This window comes from Nerophis lumbriciformis, linkage group LG29 (genome assembly GCF_033978685.3).
Source record: "Nerophis lumbriciformis linkage group LG29, RoL_Nlum_v2.1, whole genome shotgun sequence".
Classification (NCBI taxonomy): Eukaryota; Metazoa; Chordata; class Actinopteri; order Syngnathiformes; family Syngnathidae; genus Nerophis; species Nerophis lumbriciformis.
Window position 1 is genome coordinate 25734169 of NC_084576.2, and position 14333 is coordinate 25748501.

The window sequence follows — 14333 nt, forward strand, 5'->3', positions numbered from 1 at the left end:
TTGTTTTCACTGAGCAGGTCCCGTTCACTTTCACAATATGCGGCACTTCCGCCCTGACTGGCGCTTTATTTAACCAATAGAAAGCTGCAATGCACAGCCGTGACACGTCGGCAGCCAATCAGCGTGTAGTAAAGGCGGGCGCTCGTCCTGACAAAAGGATTAAAAGAGTTGGCCATTGTTTGAACCATTTAATCCTCCCTTTCTTCACATGAACACTTTGTTATTGCTTTGTTGGACAACAGAACACCATTAAAGACTGACTCCTGCTCGAGTGACGTCAGCTTTCAGGAAACCACGTGGTTTCCTTTGAACGCTTGGCCACGCCCTCAAATGTCAGACGGGGGTCATTGATCATAAAAGTAAACTATAATGTTCACAACATTCACATGCAGTCAATTTATTGAACAATCTGCAAACATTACATTTTAAATGTTTCACAAATACTTGTACTATTTGTAAAATACTACAAGTATGTAGTACTTGTAGTAATTATTTGATACATGTACAAACCCCGTTTCCATATGAGTTGGGAAATTGTGTTAGATGTAAATATAAACGGAATACAATGATTTGCAAATCATTTTCAACCCATATTCAATTGAATATGCTACAAAGACAACATATTTGATGGTTTTTTTTGTGCAAATAATCATTAACTTTACAATTTGATGCAAGCAACACGTGACAAAGAAGTTGGGAAAGGTGGCAATAAATACTGATAAAGTTGAGGAATGCTCATCAAACACTTATTTGGAACATCCCACAGGTGAACAGGCAAACTGGGAACAGGTGGGTGCCATGATTGGGTATAAAAGTAGATTCCATGAAATGCTCAGTCATTCACAAACAAGGATGGGGCGAGGGTCACCACTTTGTCAACAAATGCGTGAGCAAATTGTTGAACAGTTTTAAGAAAAACCTTTCTCAACCAGCTATTGCAAGGAATTTAGGGATTTCACCATCTACGGTCCGTAATATCATCAAAGGGTTCAGAGAATCTGGAGAAATCACTGCACGTAAGCAGCTAAGCCCGTGACCTTCGATCCCTCAGGCTGTACTGCATCAACAAGCGACATCAGTGTGTAAAGGATATCACCACATGGGCTCAGGAACACTTCAGAAAACCCACTGTCAATAACTACAGTTGGTCGCTATATCTGTAAGTGCAAGTTAAAACTCTCCTATGCAAGGCGAAAACCGTTTATCAACAACACCCAGAAACGCCGTCGGCTTCGCTGGGCCGGAGCTCATCTAAGATGAACTGGTGCAAAGTGGAAAAGTGTTCAGTGGTCTAACGAGTCCACATTTCAAATTGTTTTTGGAAACTGTGGACGTCGTGTCCTCCGGACCAAAGAGGAAAAGAACCATCCGGATTGTTATAGGCGCAAATATGAAAAGCCAGCATCTGTGATGTTATGGGGGTGTATTAGTGCCCAAGACATGGGTAACTTTTACATCTGTGAAGGCACCATTAATGCTGAAAGGTACATACAGGTTTTGGAGCATCCAAGCAACGTTATCATGGACGCCCCTGCTTATTTCAGCAAGACAATGCCAAGCCACGTGTTAGATCAACGTGGCTTCATAGTAAAAGAGTGCGGGTACTAGACTGGCCTGCCTGTAGTCTAGACCTGTCTCCCATTGAAAATGTGTGGCGCATTATGGAGCCTAAAATACCACAACGGAGACCCCCGGACTGTTGAACAACTTAAGCTGTACATCAAGCAAGAATGGGAAAAGATTCCACCTGAGAAGCTTAAAAAATGTGTCTCCTCAGTTCCCAAACGTTTACTGAGTGTTATTAAAAGGAAAGACCATGTAACACAGTGGGGAACATGCCCTTTCCCAACTACTTTGGCACGTGTTGCAGCCATGAAATTCTAAGTTAATGATTATTTGCAAAAAAATAAATAAAGTTTATAAGTTTGAACATCAAATATGTTGTCTTTGTAGCATATTCAATTGAATATGGGTTGAAAAGGATTTGCAAATCATTGTATTCCGTTTATATTTACATCTAACACAATTTCCCAACTCATATGGAAACGGGGTTTGTAGTATTTGTGTGGTGCATGTAGTACTTCTATGGTGTGAGTGGAAAGAAAATGTTGAAATAAAGGAAGTGACTTGTCAGAATGTTGTCTCACACTCACTAGGATGACACGAAGACATCTTGGCAGCCAGCAGGTAGACACAGGTGTGTGTGTGTGTGTGTGTGTGTGTGTGTGTGTGTGTGTGTGTGTGTGTGTGTGTGTGTGTGTGTGTGTGTGTGTGTGCGCGCGCGCGCGTGTGTGTGTGTGTGTGTGACCCCAGCAGGTGTGCTTTTTATCAGGTGTCTCTCTAAACTGAGTCGCGATGATATGAGTGTTGTTACATAAGTCATGAGAGGAAATGAATGTGTAATACTCAAATATTGCAGGCGGTAAACACATATTTATGTACTGTGTGTATTTATATATTTATACACATGTTTGCGAGTGTGTCATCAAAATAATATATATATGTATATATACATTTATATATGTCTATATAACCAGTGAAGTTGGCACGTTGTGTAAATGGTAAATAAAAACAGAATACAATGATTTGCACATCATTTTCAACTTATATTCACTTGAATAGACTGCAAAGACAAGATACTTAATGTTCACGCTGAGAAACTTATTTTTTTTTGTCGAATAATCATTAACTTAGAATGTAATGGCAGCAACACGTTGCAAAAAAGTTGTCACAGGGGCATTTTTACCACTGTGTTACATGGCCTTTCCTTTTAACAACACTCAGTAAACGTTTGGGAACTGAGGAGACACATTTTTGAATTATTTCCCATTCTTGCTTGATTTACAGCTTAAGTTGTTCAACAGTCCGGGGGTCTCCGTTATGGTATTTTAGGCTTCATAATGCGCCACACATTTTCAATGGGAGACAGGTCTGGACTACAGACAGGCCAGTCTAGTACACACACTCTTTTACTATGAAGCCACGCTGTTGGGACATGTGCAGAATGTGGCATGGCATTGTCTTGCTGAAATAAGCAGGGGCGTCCATGATAACATTACTTGGATGGCAACATATGTTGCTTCAAAACCTGTATGTACCTTTCAGCATTAATGGCGCCTTCACAGATGTGTAAGTTACCCATGCCTTGGGCACTAATACACCCCCATACCATCACAGATGCTGGCTTTTACACTAGAACAGTCCGGATGGTTCTCTTCCTCTCTGGTCCGTAGGACACAACGTCCACAGTTTCCAAAAACAATTTGAAATGTGGACTCGTCAGACCACAGAACACTTTTCCACTTTGTATGAGTCCATCTTAGATGAGCTCGGGCCCAGCAAAGCGTTTCTGGGTGTTGTTGATAAATGGCTTTTGCTTTGCATAGTAGTTTTAACTTGCACTTACAGATGTAGCGACAAACTGTAGTTACTAACAGTAGTTTTTTGAAGAGTTCTTGAGCCCATGTGGTGATATCCTTTACACACTGATGTCGCTTTTTGATGCGGTACCGCCTGAGGGATCAAAGGCCATGGGCATTGCTGCTTACGTGCATTGATTTCTCCAGATTCTCTGAACCCTTTTGATGATATTACGGACCGTAGATGGTGAAATCCCTAAATACCTTGCAATAGCTGGTTGAGAAATGTTGTTCTTAAACTGTTCGACAATTTTCCAAATGAGCTAATATTTGCAAAAAATAACAAAGTTTACCAGTTCGAACGTTAAGTATCTTGTCTTTGCAGTCTATTCAAGTGAATATAAGTTGAAAATGATTTGCAAATCATTGTTTTTATTTACCATTTACACAACGTGCCAACTTCACTGGTTTTGGGTGTATATATATATATATATATATATATATATATATACATATATATATATATATATATATATATATATATATATATATATATATATATATATATATATATATATATATATATATATATATATATATATATATAAACTGCTGGATTAGCACATGTTCCATTACATCAATATGCTTTTTTTTCCCTTTTTTTTTTTTACAAAACACCAACTGTTGGGCTGAAATTGAAGCAGCGAGGTCACAAAAGAGGAAGAAGATGTGACTCAAGATTTTTTTCTTCTTCTCCTTTTTTTATTTTTTTATTTTTTCTTCTTCTTTTTTTGTGAGAAGCCAGCTTACTTTACGTGATAAATTATATTTTATTTTTTTGTTGCTCCATCTTTTTTATTTGGCCCACAGCATGATTAGAAATAAAATTAAACATGGAGAAAAAAGAGGAGCCATAAAAGTTACCTGTGTGAAGAGGGAGTAGAGTGAGCTCTCTAAAGGTCGGAGCAATCTCTAAAACGGTCGCCCGTCTCTCATGCTTTTGTCCTCCTTGTTTGCTTGAATGCACACACATTGCTCTAGGCTGGTACTTCTTGACAACATAAGTAATAATAATAACGATTATTATTAGTATTATTATTATACATATATATATATATATATATATATATATATATACATATATATATATATATATATATATATATATATATATATATATATATATATATATATATATATATATATATACATATATATATATATATATATATATATATATACATATATATATATACATTTACAGTATATATATATATATATATATATATATATATATATATATATATATATATCTATATGTATATATATACATATATATATATATATATATATATATATACATATATATATATATATGTATGTATGTATGTATATATATATATATATATATATATATGTATATATATGTATATATATATATACTGTAAATGTAAATATATTTTAGACTTTCCCAAGTAAACAAGAAATAACAATTATTATTAGTATTATTATATATATATATATATATATATATATATATATATATATATATATATATATATATATATATATATATATATATATATACATATATATAGACATACATATATATATTTTATATATATATATATATATATATATATACATATATGTATATATATATGTATGTATATATGTACATATATATATATATATATATATATATATATATATATATATATATATATATATATATATATATATATATATATATATATATATATACTGTAAATGTAAATATATTTTAGCCTTTCCCAAGTAAACAAGAAATATGATGGCAATAATGTAATGAACGATATTGTTTGTGTATATGTATATGAATAAAGGTGTGTATTGAGTATGAATATTACAGTACAAGTGTGCATTGAGTATAAATATTGCAGTACAAGTGTGTATTGAATATAAATATTACAGTACAAGTGTGTATTGAGTATTAATATTACAGTACAAGTGTGTATTGAGTATAAATATTACAGTACAAGTGTGTATTGAGTATTAATATTACAGTACAGGTGTGTATTGCATATAAATATTACAGTACAAGTGTGTATTGAGTATAAATATTACAGTACAAGTGTGCATTGAGTATAAATATTACAGTACAAGTGTGTATTGAGTATTAATATTACAGTACAGGTGTGTATTGAGTATTAATATTACAGTACAGGTGTGTATTGAGTATAAATATTACAGTACAAGTGTGTATGGACTATAAATATATTACAGTACATGTGTGTATTGAGTATAAATAATACAGTACAAGTGTGTATGGACTATACATATATTACAGTACATGTGTGTATTGAGTATGAATATTACAGTACAAGTGTGTATTGAGTATAAATATATTATAGTACACGTGTGTAGGAGTACTAATAATTATTGTCTAGTTGAAGAGTCCAGAAGGTCCAACACTCGCTGGATGTTGTTTCCAAAGAACACATAAGTGTGACGTGGGAATTGAAGCAGCCGCTGCGTCCCAGCAAGGTCCTTGGTGGAGGTGACGTGTCAGGTCAGTGGCAGGTGCAGGTGCATAAAGCTGTGAGCCTGCAGGCTGCAAGCAGGCTGAGAGGTTTTCTCAAGATGAAGGTTGTGCTGCTGTTGGCCGTGCTGCTCGCTGATGCGCTCAGCAAGGACACCTTTGAAGGGTGAGTAGTAACAACTATGATCATAATCAGATTATTGATGATCATCACTCACTTCATCACTTGTGTTTCTTCCTCCAAGACATCAAGTCCTTCGCATCGTAGCAGAAGATGAAGTCCAGTTGTCTCTTCTGGCGCAACTCAGAGACATGGAGGAACTTCAAGTAGGACAACATCACACAATCATCAACATTAACTATAAACTACAACATCAACTATAAACTACAACATCACACACTCATCAACATTAACTATAAACTACAACATCACACAATCATCAACATTAACTATAAACTACAACATCACACAATCATCAACATTAACTATAAACTACAACATTAACTATAAACTACAACATCACACAATCATCAACATTAACTATAAACTACAACATCACACAATCATCAACATCACACAATCATCAACATCAACTATAAACTACAACATCACACAATCATCAACATTAACTATAAACTACAACATCACACAATCATCAACATTAACTATAAACTACAACATCAACTATAAACTACAACATCACACAATCATCAACATTAACTATAAACTACAACATCACACAATCATCAACATTAACTATAAACTACAACATCACACAATCATCAACATCAACTATAACATCACACAATCATCAACATTAACTATAAACTACAACATCACACACTCATCAACATTAACTATAAACTACAACATCACACAATCATCAACATTAACTATAAACTACAACATCACACAATCATCAACATTAACTATAAACTACAACATCAACTATAAACTACAACATCACACAATCATCAACATTAACTATAAACTACAACATCACACAATCATCAACATTAACTATAAACTACAACATCACACAATCATCAACATTAACTATAAACTACAACATCACACAATCATCAACATTAACTATAAACTACAACATCACACACTCATCAACATTAACTATAAACTACAACATCACACAATCATCAACATTAACTATAAACTACAACATCAACTATAAACTACAACATCACACAATCATCAACATTAACTATAAACTACAACATTAACTATAAACTACAACATCACACAATCATCAACATCAACTATAAACTACAACATCACACAATCTTCAACATTAACTATAAACTACAACATCACACAATCATCAACATTAACTATAAACTACAACATCACACAATCATCAACATTAACTATAAACTACAACATTAACTATAAACTACAACATCACATAAACTACAACATTAACTATAAACTACAACATCACACAATCATCAACATTAACTATAAACTACAACATCACACAATCATCAACATTAACTATAAACTACAACATCACACAATCATCAACATTAACTATAAACTACAACATCACACAATCATCAACATTAACTATGAACTACAACATTAACAATAAACTACAACATCACACACTCATCAACATCAACTATAAACTACAACATCACACAATCATCAACATCAACTATAAACTACAACATCACACAATCATCAACATTAACTATAAACTACAACATCACACAATCATCAACATTAACTATAAACTACAACATCAACTATAAACTACAACATCACACAATCATCAACATTAACTATAAACTACAACATCAACTATAAACTACAACATCACACACTCATCAACATCAACTATAAACTACAACATCACACAATCATCAACATCAACTATAAACTACAACATCAACTATAAACTACAACATCACACAATCATCAACATTAACTATAAACTACAACATCACACAATCATCAACATTAACTATAAACTACAACATCAACTATAAACTACAACATCACACAATCATCAACATTAACTATAAACTACAACATCACACAATCATCAACATTAACTATAAACTACAACATCACACAATCATCAACATTAACTATAAACTACAACATCACACAATCATCAACATTAACTATAAACTACAACATCACACACTCATCAACATCAACTATAAACTACAACATCACACAATCATCAACATCAACTATAAACTACACATTAACTATAAACTACAACATCACACAATCATCAACATCAACTGTAAACTACAACATCACACAATCATAAACATTAACTATAAACTACAACATCACACAATCATCAACATCAACTATAAACTACAACATCACACAATCATCAACTTCAACTATAAACTACAACATCACACAATCATATACATTAACTATAAACTACAACATCACACAAGCATCAACATCAACTATAAACTACAACATCACGTAATCATCAACATCAACTATAAACTACAACATCACACAATCATCAACATTAACTATAAACTACACATTAACTATAAACTACAACATCACACAATCATCAACATCAACTATAAACTACAACATCACACAATCATCAACTATAAACTACAACATCACACAATCATCAACATCAACTATAAATTACAACATCACACAATCATCAACTATAAACTACAACATCACACAATCATCAACATTAACTACAAACTACAACATCACACAATCATCAACATTAACTATAAACAACATCACAAAATTATCAACATTAACTATAAACTACAACATCACACAATCATCAACTGTAAACTACAACATCACACAATCATCAACATCAACTATCAACTATCAACATCACACAATCATCAACATCAACTATAAACTACAACATCACACAATCATCAACATCAACTATAAACTACAACATCACACAATCATCAACATCAACTATAAACTACAACATCACACAATCATCAACATTAACTATAAACTACAACATCAACTATAAACTACAACATCACACAATCATCAACATTAACCATAAACTACAACATCAACTATAAACTACAACATCACACACTCATCAACATCAACTATAAACTACAACATCACACAATCATCAACATCAACTATAAACTACAACATCACACAATCATCAACATTAACTATAAACTACAACATCAACTATAAACTACAACATCACACAATCATCAACATTAACTATAAACTACAACATCACACAATCATCAACATTAACTATAAACTACAACATCAACTATAAACTACAACATCACACAATCATCAACATTAACTATAAACTACAACATCACACAATCATCAACATTAACTATAAACTACAACATCACACAATCATCAACATTAACTATAAACTACAACATCACACAATCATCAACATTAACTATAAACTACAACATCACACACTCATCAACATCAACTATAAACTACAACATCACACAATCATCAACATCAACTATAAACTACACATTAACTATAAACTACAACATCACACAATCATCAACATCAACTGTAAACTACAACATCACACAATCACAAACATTAACTATAAACTACAACATCACACAATCATCAACATCAACTATAAACTACAACATCACACAATCATCAACTTCAACTATAAACTACAACATCACACAATCATATACATTAACTATAAACTACAACATCACACAAGCATCAACATCAACTATAAACTACAACATCACGCAATCATCAACATCAACTATAAACTACAACATCACACAATCATCAACATTAACTATAAACTACACATTAACTATAAACTACAACATCACACAATCATCAACATCAACTATAAACTACAACATCACACAATCATCAACTATAAACTACAACATCACACAATCATCAACATCAACTATAAACTACAACATCACACAATCATCAACTATAAACTACAACATCACACAATCATCAACATTAACTACAAACTACAACATCACACAATCATCAACATTAACTATAAACAACATCACAAAATTATCAACATTAACTATAAACTACAACATCACACAATCATCAACTGTAAACTACAACATCACACAATCATCAACATCAACTATCAACTATCAACATCACACAATCATCAACATCAACTATAAACTACAACATCACACAATCATCAACATCAACTATAAACTACAACATCACACAATCATCAACATCAACTATAAACTACAACATCACACAGTCATCAACATCAACTATAAACTGCTCTTTTTGCCCCCTTTGTGCGTGTTGTCAGCTGGACTTCTGGATGGAGGTTATTGACGTGAACAGTTTTGTGGATATCAGAGTTCCTGTCCACAGTCTGGAGTCTGTCAAAGGTTACTTGGACAACAACAATATCCACTTCTCCATCATGATCGAAGACCTGCAGGTAGGTTGTTGTTGTTGTTGTTGTTGTTGTTGTTGTTGTTGTTGTCAATGTCAGAACGGGACTGAGTTGAGAATGTTTGTTGAGGAGATTGGTGGTGGTGCCAAAGAGGAAGTAGTTCCAGAGGTCCTGGGCATGACGTTAAAGTGCATCCAGCAGTGGAGGCTCCTCTATGGGGTCTTGGGGCACTAGGAGGTTAACCCCTTACCCCAGGTGGCCCTTGGCAAAAGCCTAGTACCTGATTGCCCCCTAGCCAGGGATACGGTGAAGACCTCAACGGCGGAGCAGGCGGAAGACGGTAGATTTAAGAACTACCACAACGGCTGCGATGGCGGAAGAAGGCTGCAGCAGAAAAGGGTCCCCCAGTCGTCTTGGACTCCATGCCACAGGACCCTGACCCGATTCTGTCAAGGATCGTGTGGTGACTGTCTGTGCACCAGTCTCCCCACGTTAAACAAAGTCACGGGGTACACCCCTACCAGGAGGATCGTCATACTCGTTCGAGTGACCGCCGATGATGAGTTCCAGAAGTTGATGTGATGAAAACCTGAGTAAGGGTTTCAGCTGCAGAGAAAAACCGTTTGAGAAGGAAAAAGAAGTCAGATGAATTTTGTGGATATGTAACCTCGGATACCATCGGCCTGACAGTGGAATCAGAGACCATGGTGACGGATCATCTGACCGAGGGGGAGGATGTAGAGGAGAGGACCAAGCAGTGAACCCTGTGGGACACCTTGGGACAGGAGGCCAGTAGAGGACAAGCAGTTGCCTAAAAGGATGAAGAGTTTCTGGTCTGTGAGACAAGATGTCAGCCAGGTGAGGGCAGGAAAGTAGGACAGAATGTTGATTGTCTCCAAAGTGGCAAGGAGGATGAAGATGGAGATGAAGAGTAGTCCTCAGTTTGAAGAGAGGAGGAGGTCTGGTGACTTTGAGGAGGGCAGTTTCTGTCCTATGGCGAGTCACACGTTTGAAATTGGGTATTGGAGTGGCCTATCAGTGAGGCGTTTGTTTGTTTACTGGTCTGTACGTTCCAGACTTCATTTGCTTTTGAGGTGCATTGCTGCCACCTATAGGACTGAGGTGGAACGTAGCAGTCGACATGTCAAACACATTTCGGATTGTTTGTGCTCGACTTAAAGACTTTGAAATAGTTGTCTTGCTCGTTGGTCCGCAGGCGATCCTGGACGAGGAGCAGGAGGAGATGGACGCTTCCACTCGTAAAGCCGAGCCCAGAAACACAGACAGCTTCGACTTCTACAGATACCACAGCATCAGCGAGGTTGGACCGACAGCATGAACTTCATCTCGACTTCAAAGTCCTAACTTAATCTATCTTTAAGTCTTTGAAATAACGGACTCTGAGACTTCTGACCTGGGTCTTGCTGTGGTAGCTGTACAGTTTCCAGGATATGCTGGTTGCTGAGAATCCCACACTGGTCAGCAAGCTGGTGATTGGTCAGAGTTACGAGCGTCGTCCCCTCAACGTGCTCAAGGTAAGGAAACGTTGATGAAAGAACTACTGGACCTGCTTCTTCCTGACACTGGCATACCTTCTTGCGGTTTTTAGTTCAGTACCGGTGGAAGCAAACGTCCCGCCATCTGGATTGACACAGGGATCCACTCCAGGGAGTGGGTGACCCAGGCTAGCGGTGCCTGGTTCGCCAAGAAGGTACTCTAAAGGCTCTCAGGTTCTAATGTTGTCGGCCCTCAGCTCCATTCTCACATTCTGACAGCAATGTCCGTCATTTTCAGATCGTGACCGACTACGGCCGCGACCCCGCGCTCACCGCCATCCTCAACAAGATGGACATCTTCCTGGAGATGGTCACCAACCCTGACGGATACTACTACACCCACACTAGAGTGAGTCGACAACACTGAAAGCTTTCCAAGAAGATCAACCAGAAGACTTAACATGTTTGTGATGATTCCAGAACCGCATGTGGCGCAAGACCAGGAAGCCTAATTCTGGTTCTAGCTGTGTCGGTGTCGACCCCAACAGGAACTGGGATGCTGGTTTTGGAGGTAATGTTTGACTGCCTTCATTTCCTGAAGATCAGTGTCATCTGAGAACTGTGTGGAGAGTCTGAACAAGTTTGTTTTTCCTCTCATGACTGCAGGACCCGGGGCCAGCGGTAGTCCTTGCTCCGAGACATACCGTGGACTCAGAGCCCATTCCGAGTCGGAAGTCAAGTCCATCGTGGACTTTGTGAAGTCTCATGGCAACATCAAGTCCTTTGTGTCCATCCACTCGTACTCGCAGATGCTGCTGTACCCATACGGCTACACCCGGACCCCCGTCAGGGACCAGGCTGAGCTGGTAACAGTTTGTTCTTAAATGCTGTCATTCAGGTCTTGTCTGTCCTGGTGCTTCCAGAACATTCTATAACACATGTTGTCCTTTGGGGTTTCTGCAGCACAATCTAGCCAAGAAGGCCATCACTGACCTGGCATCCTTGTACCGCACTCGCTACAGATACGGAAGCATCATCAACACCATCTGTGAGTGCTTTTTACCTCCACCTACGACCATTTTAGCTTCTTGACCTCCACCAACGATGGTAACAATTTGTAATATTCCCCACACCGTCACTACAGACCAGGCCAGCGGCGGCACCATCGACTGGACCTACAACCAAGGCATCAAGTACTCGTTCACCTTCGAGCTGAGGGACACTGGACGTTATGGCTTCATTCTGCCCGCCAACCAGATCGTGCCCACAGCCAAGGAGACATGGTTGGCCCTCATGGCCATCATGGACCACACCTCCAAGAACCTGTACTGACCTGCACGGCGCCACCTGTAGGGGGAATGTTGTTTGACGCCTCGCGTGTCATCAAGCAGACCAATAAAAGAATGCAAGTGTCTGATTGTTGGAGGCCATTTGTATCCATCTATCTATCTATCTATATCATCCCTACAAGCCTGTTTCGCAGGGAAACCTGCGAAAACAGGCTTGTAGGGATGATATAGCCTCTGTGTTTTTTCCTGACCTAACGTATATTCCGCTCTACCCCGGTATTGAGCACTGTATAACGGATAAACCACAGAAACCTTGACTATATATATATATACATATATATATATATATATATATATATATATATATATATATATGTATATATATATATATATATATATATATATATATTAAAAAAAATATATATATATATAGATGTATGTATTATCATATCATATCATATATATGTATTATATGTATGTCTATATATATGTATATATATGTATCTAGATTATAGATACACACAGGTAGATTATAGATACACACAGGTACACCCAAATACATGTGACCATAATATTAGGAACAGCGCTGAGTATGCTACAGTACAGATTTGCAAGCACAATAACAAACATTAATCATAACTTTATTAACTGACTGAGATGGGAACGCCCCCTGGTGGTGAAATGCACGTACAATATAAATGTTCTTAAATATCATTATTATTAATATTCTTATTACTATTATGATTATCATTATTATTATTGCTATAATTATTATTATTATTATTATTAATGTGAGCACGTGTTACTTGGTCTCTCAGTTCCAAAGAACACTGATAACAAATGAGAAAAATCACTATCTGATCAATGCCTTTGAATTGATCATTGATCATTGATCATTGATGGTGTATATTCAGAGCATTCATTCAATCACAACTGGAATGTTGAGTTTGTCTTCATCACATGAGGTGACATGTCCAGTCAGCAATGTATTTATCCTTACAGGAGAGGACATGCCCTGACAATGTATTTATTCTTACGGGGGACATGCCCAGACAACAATGTGTTTATCCTCACAAGCAAGTGGGGATGAGGAGGGGCATGCCCAGGAATCAATGTATTTATTCTTAAGGGTGGGCATGGCCAGACAGCAATGTATTTATTCTTAAGGGTGGGCATGGCCAGACAACAATGTATTTATTCTTAAGGGTGGGCATGGTCAGACAACATGTATTTATCCCCACAGGGGGGACATGCCCACACAACAATAT

General features: G+C 36.4%; 1 protein-coding gene across 1 annotated transcript; it reads left to right on the forward strand.

Annotated features, from left to right (window-relative positions):
* The first annotated feature begins 2148 nt into the window (after positions 1-2148).
* Positions 2149-13188, forward strand: cpa5 (carboxypeptidase A5). The gene is made up of 12 exons (XM_061924306.1): positions 2149-2197; positions 5836-6046; positions 6126-6207; positions 10191-10325; positions 11497-11601; positions 11714-11815; positions 11890-11991; positions 12075-12185; positions 12257-12347; positions 12443-12642; positions 12740-12824; positions 12921-13188. Exons 1-12 carry the CDS (start codon positions 2158-2160, stop codon positions 13106-13108), a joined length of 1452 nt encoding a protein of 483 aa, XP_061780290.1. The 5' UTR covers positions 2149-2157; the 3' UTR covers positions 13109-13188.
* The last annotated feature ends 1145 nt before the right edge of the window (positions 13189-14333 follow it).

What these genes read in the sequence shown, in the direction of transcription:
- cpa5 (XM_061924306.1), top strand. Translation starts at nt 2,158, where the DNA reads ATGACACGAAGACATCTTGGCAGCCAGCAGGTAGACACAG. An exon ending in AGCAAGGACACCTTTGAAGG is followed by an intron (nt 6,047 to 6,125) that starts GTGAGTAGTAAC and finishes TCTTCCTCCAAG; the next exon opens with ACATCAAGTCCTTCGCATCG. An exon ending in AAGCATCATCAACACCATCT is followed by an intron (nt 12,825 to 12,920) that starts GTGAGTGCTTTT and finishes CCGTCACTACAG; the next exon opens with ACCAGGCCAGCGGCGGCACC.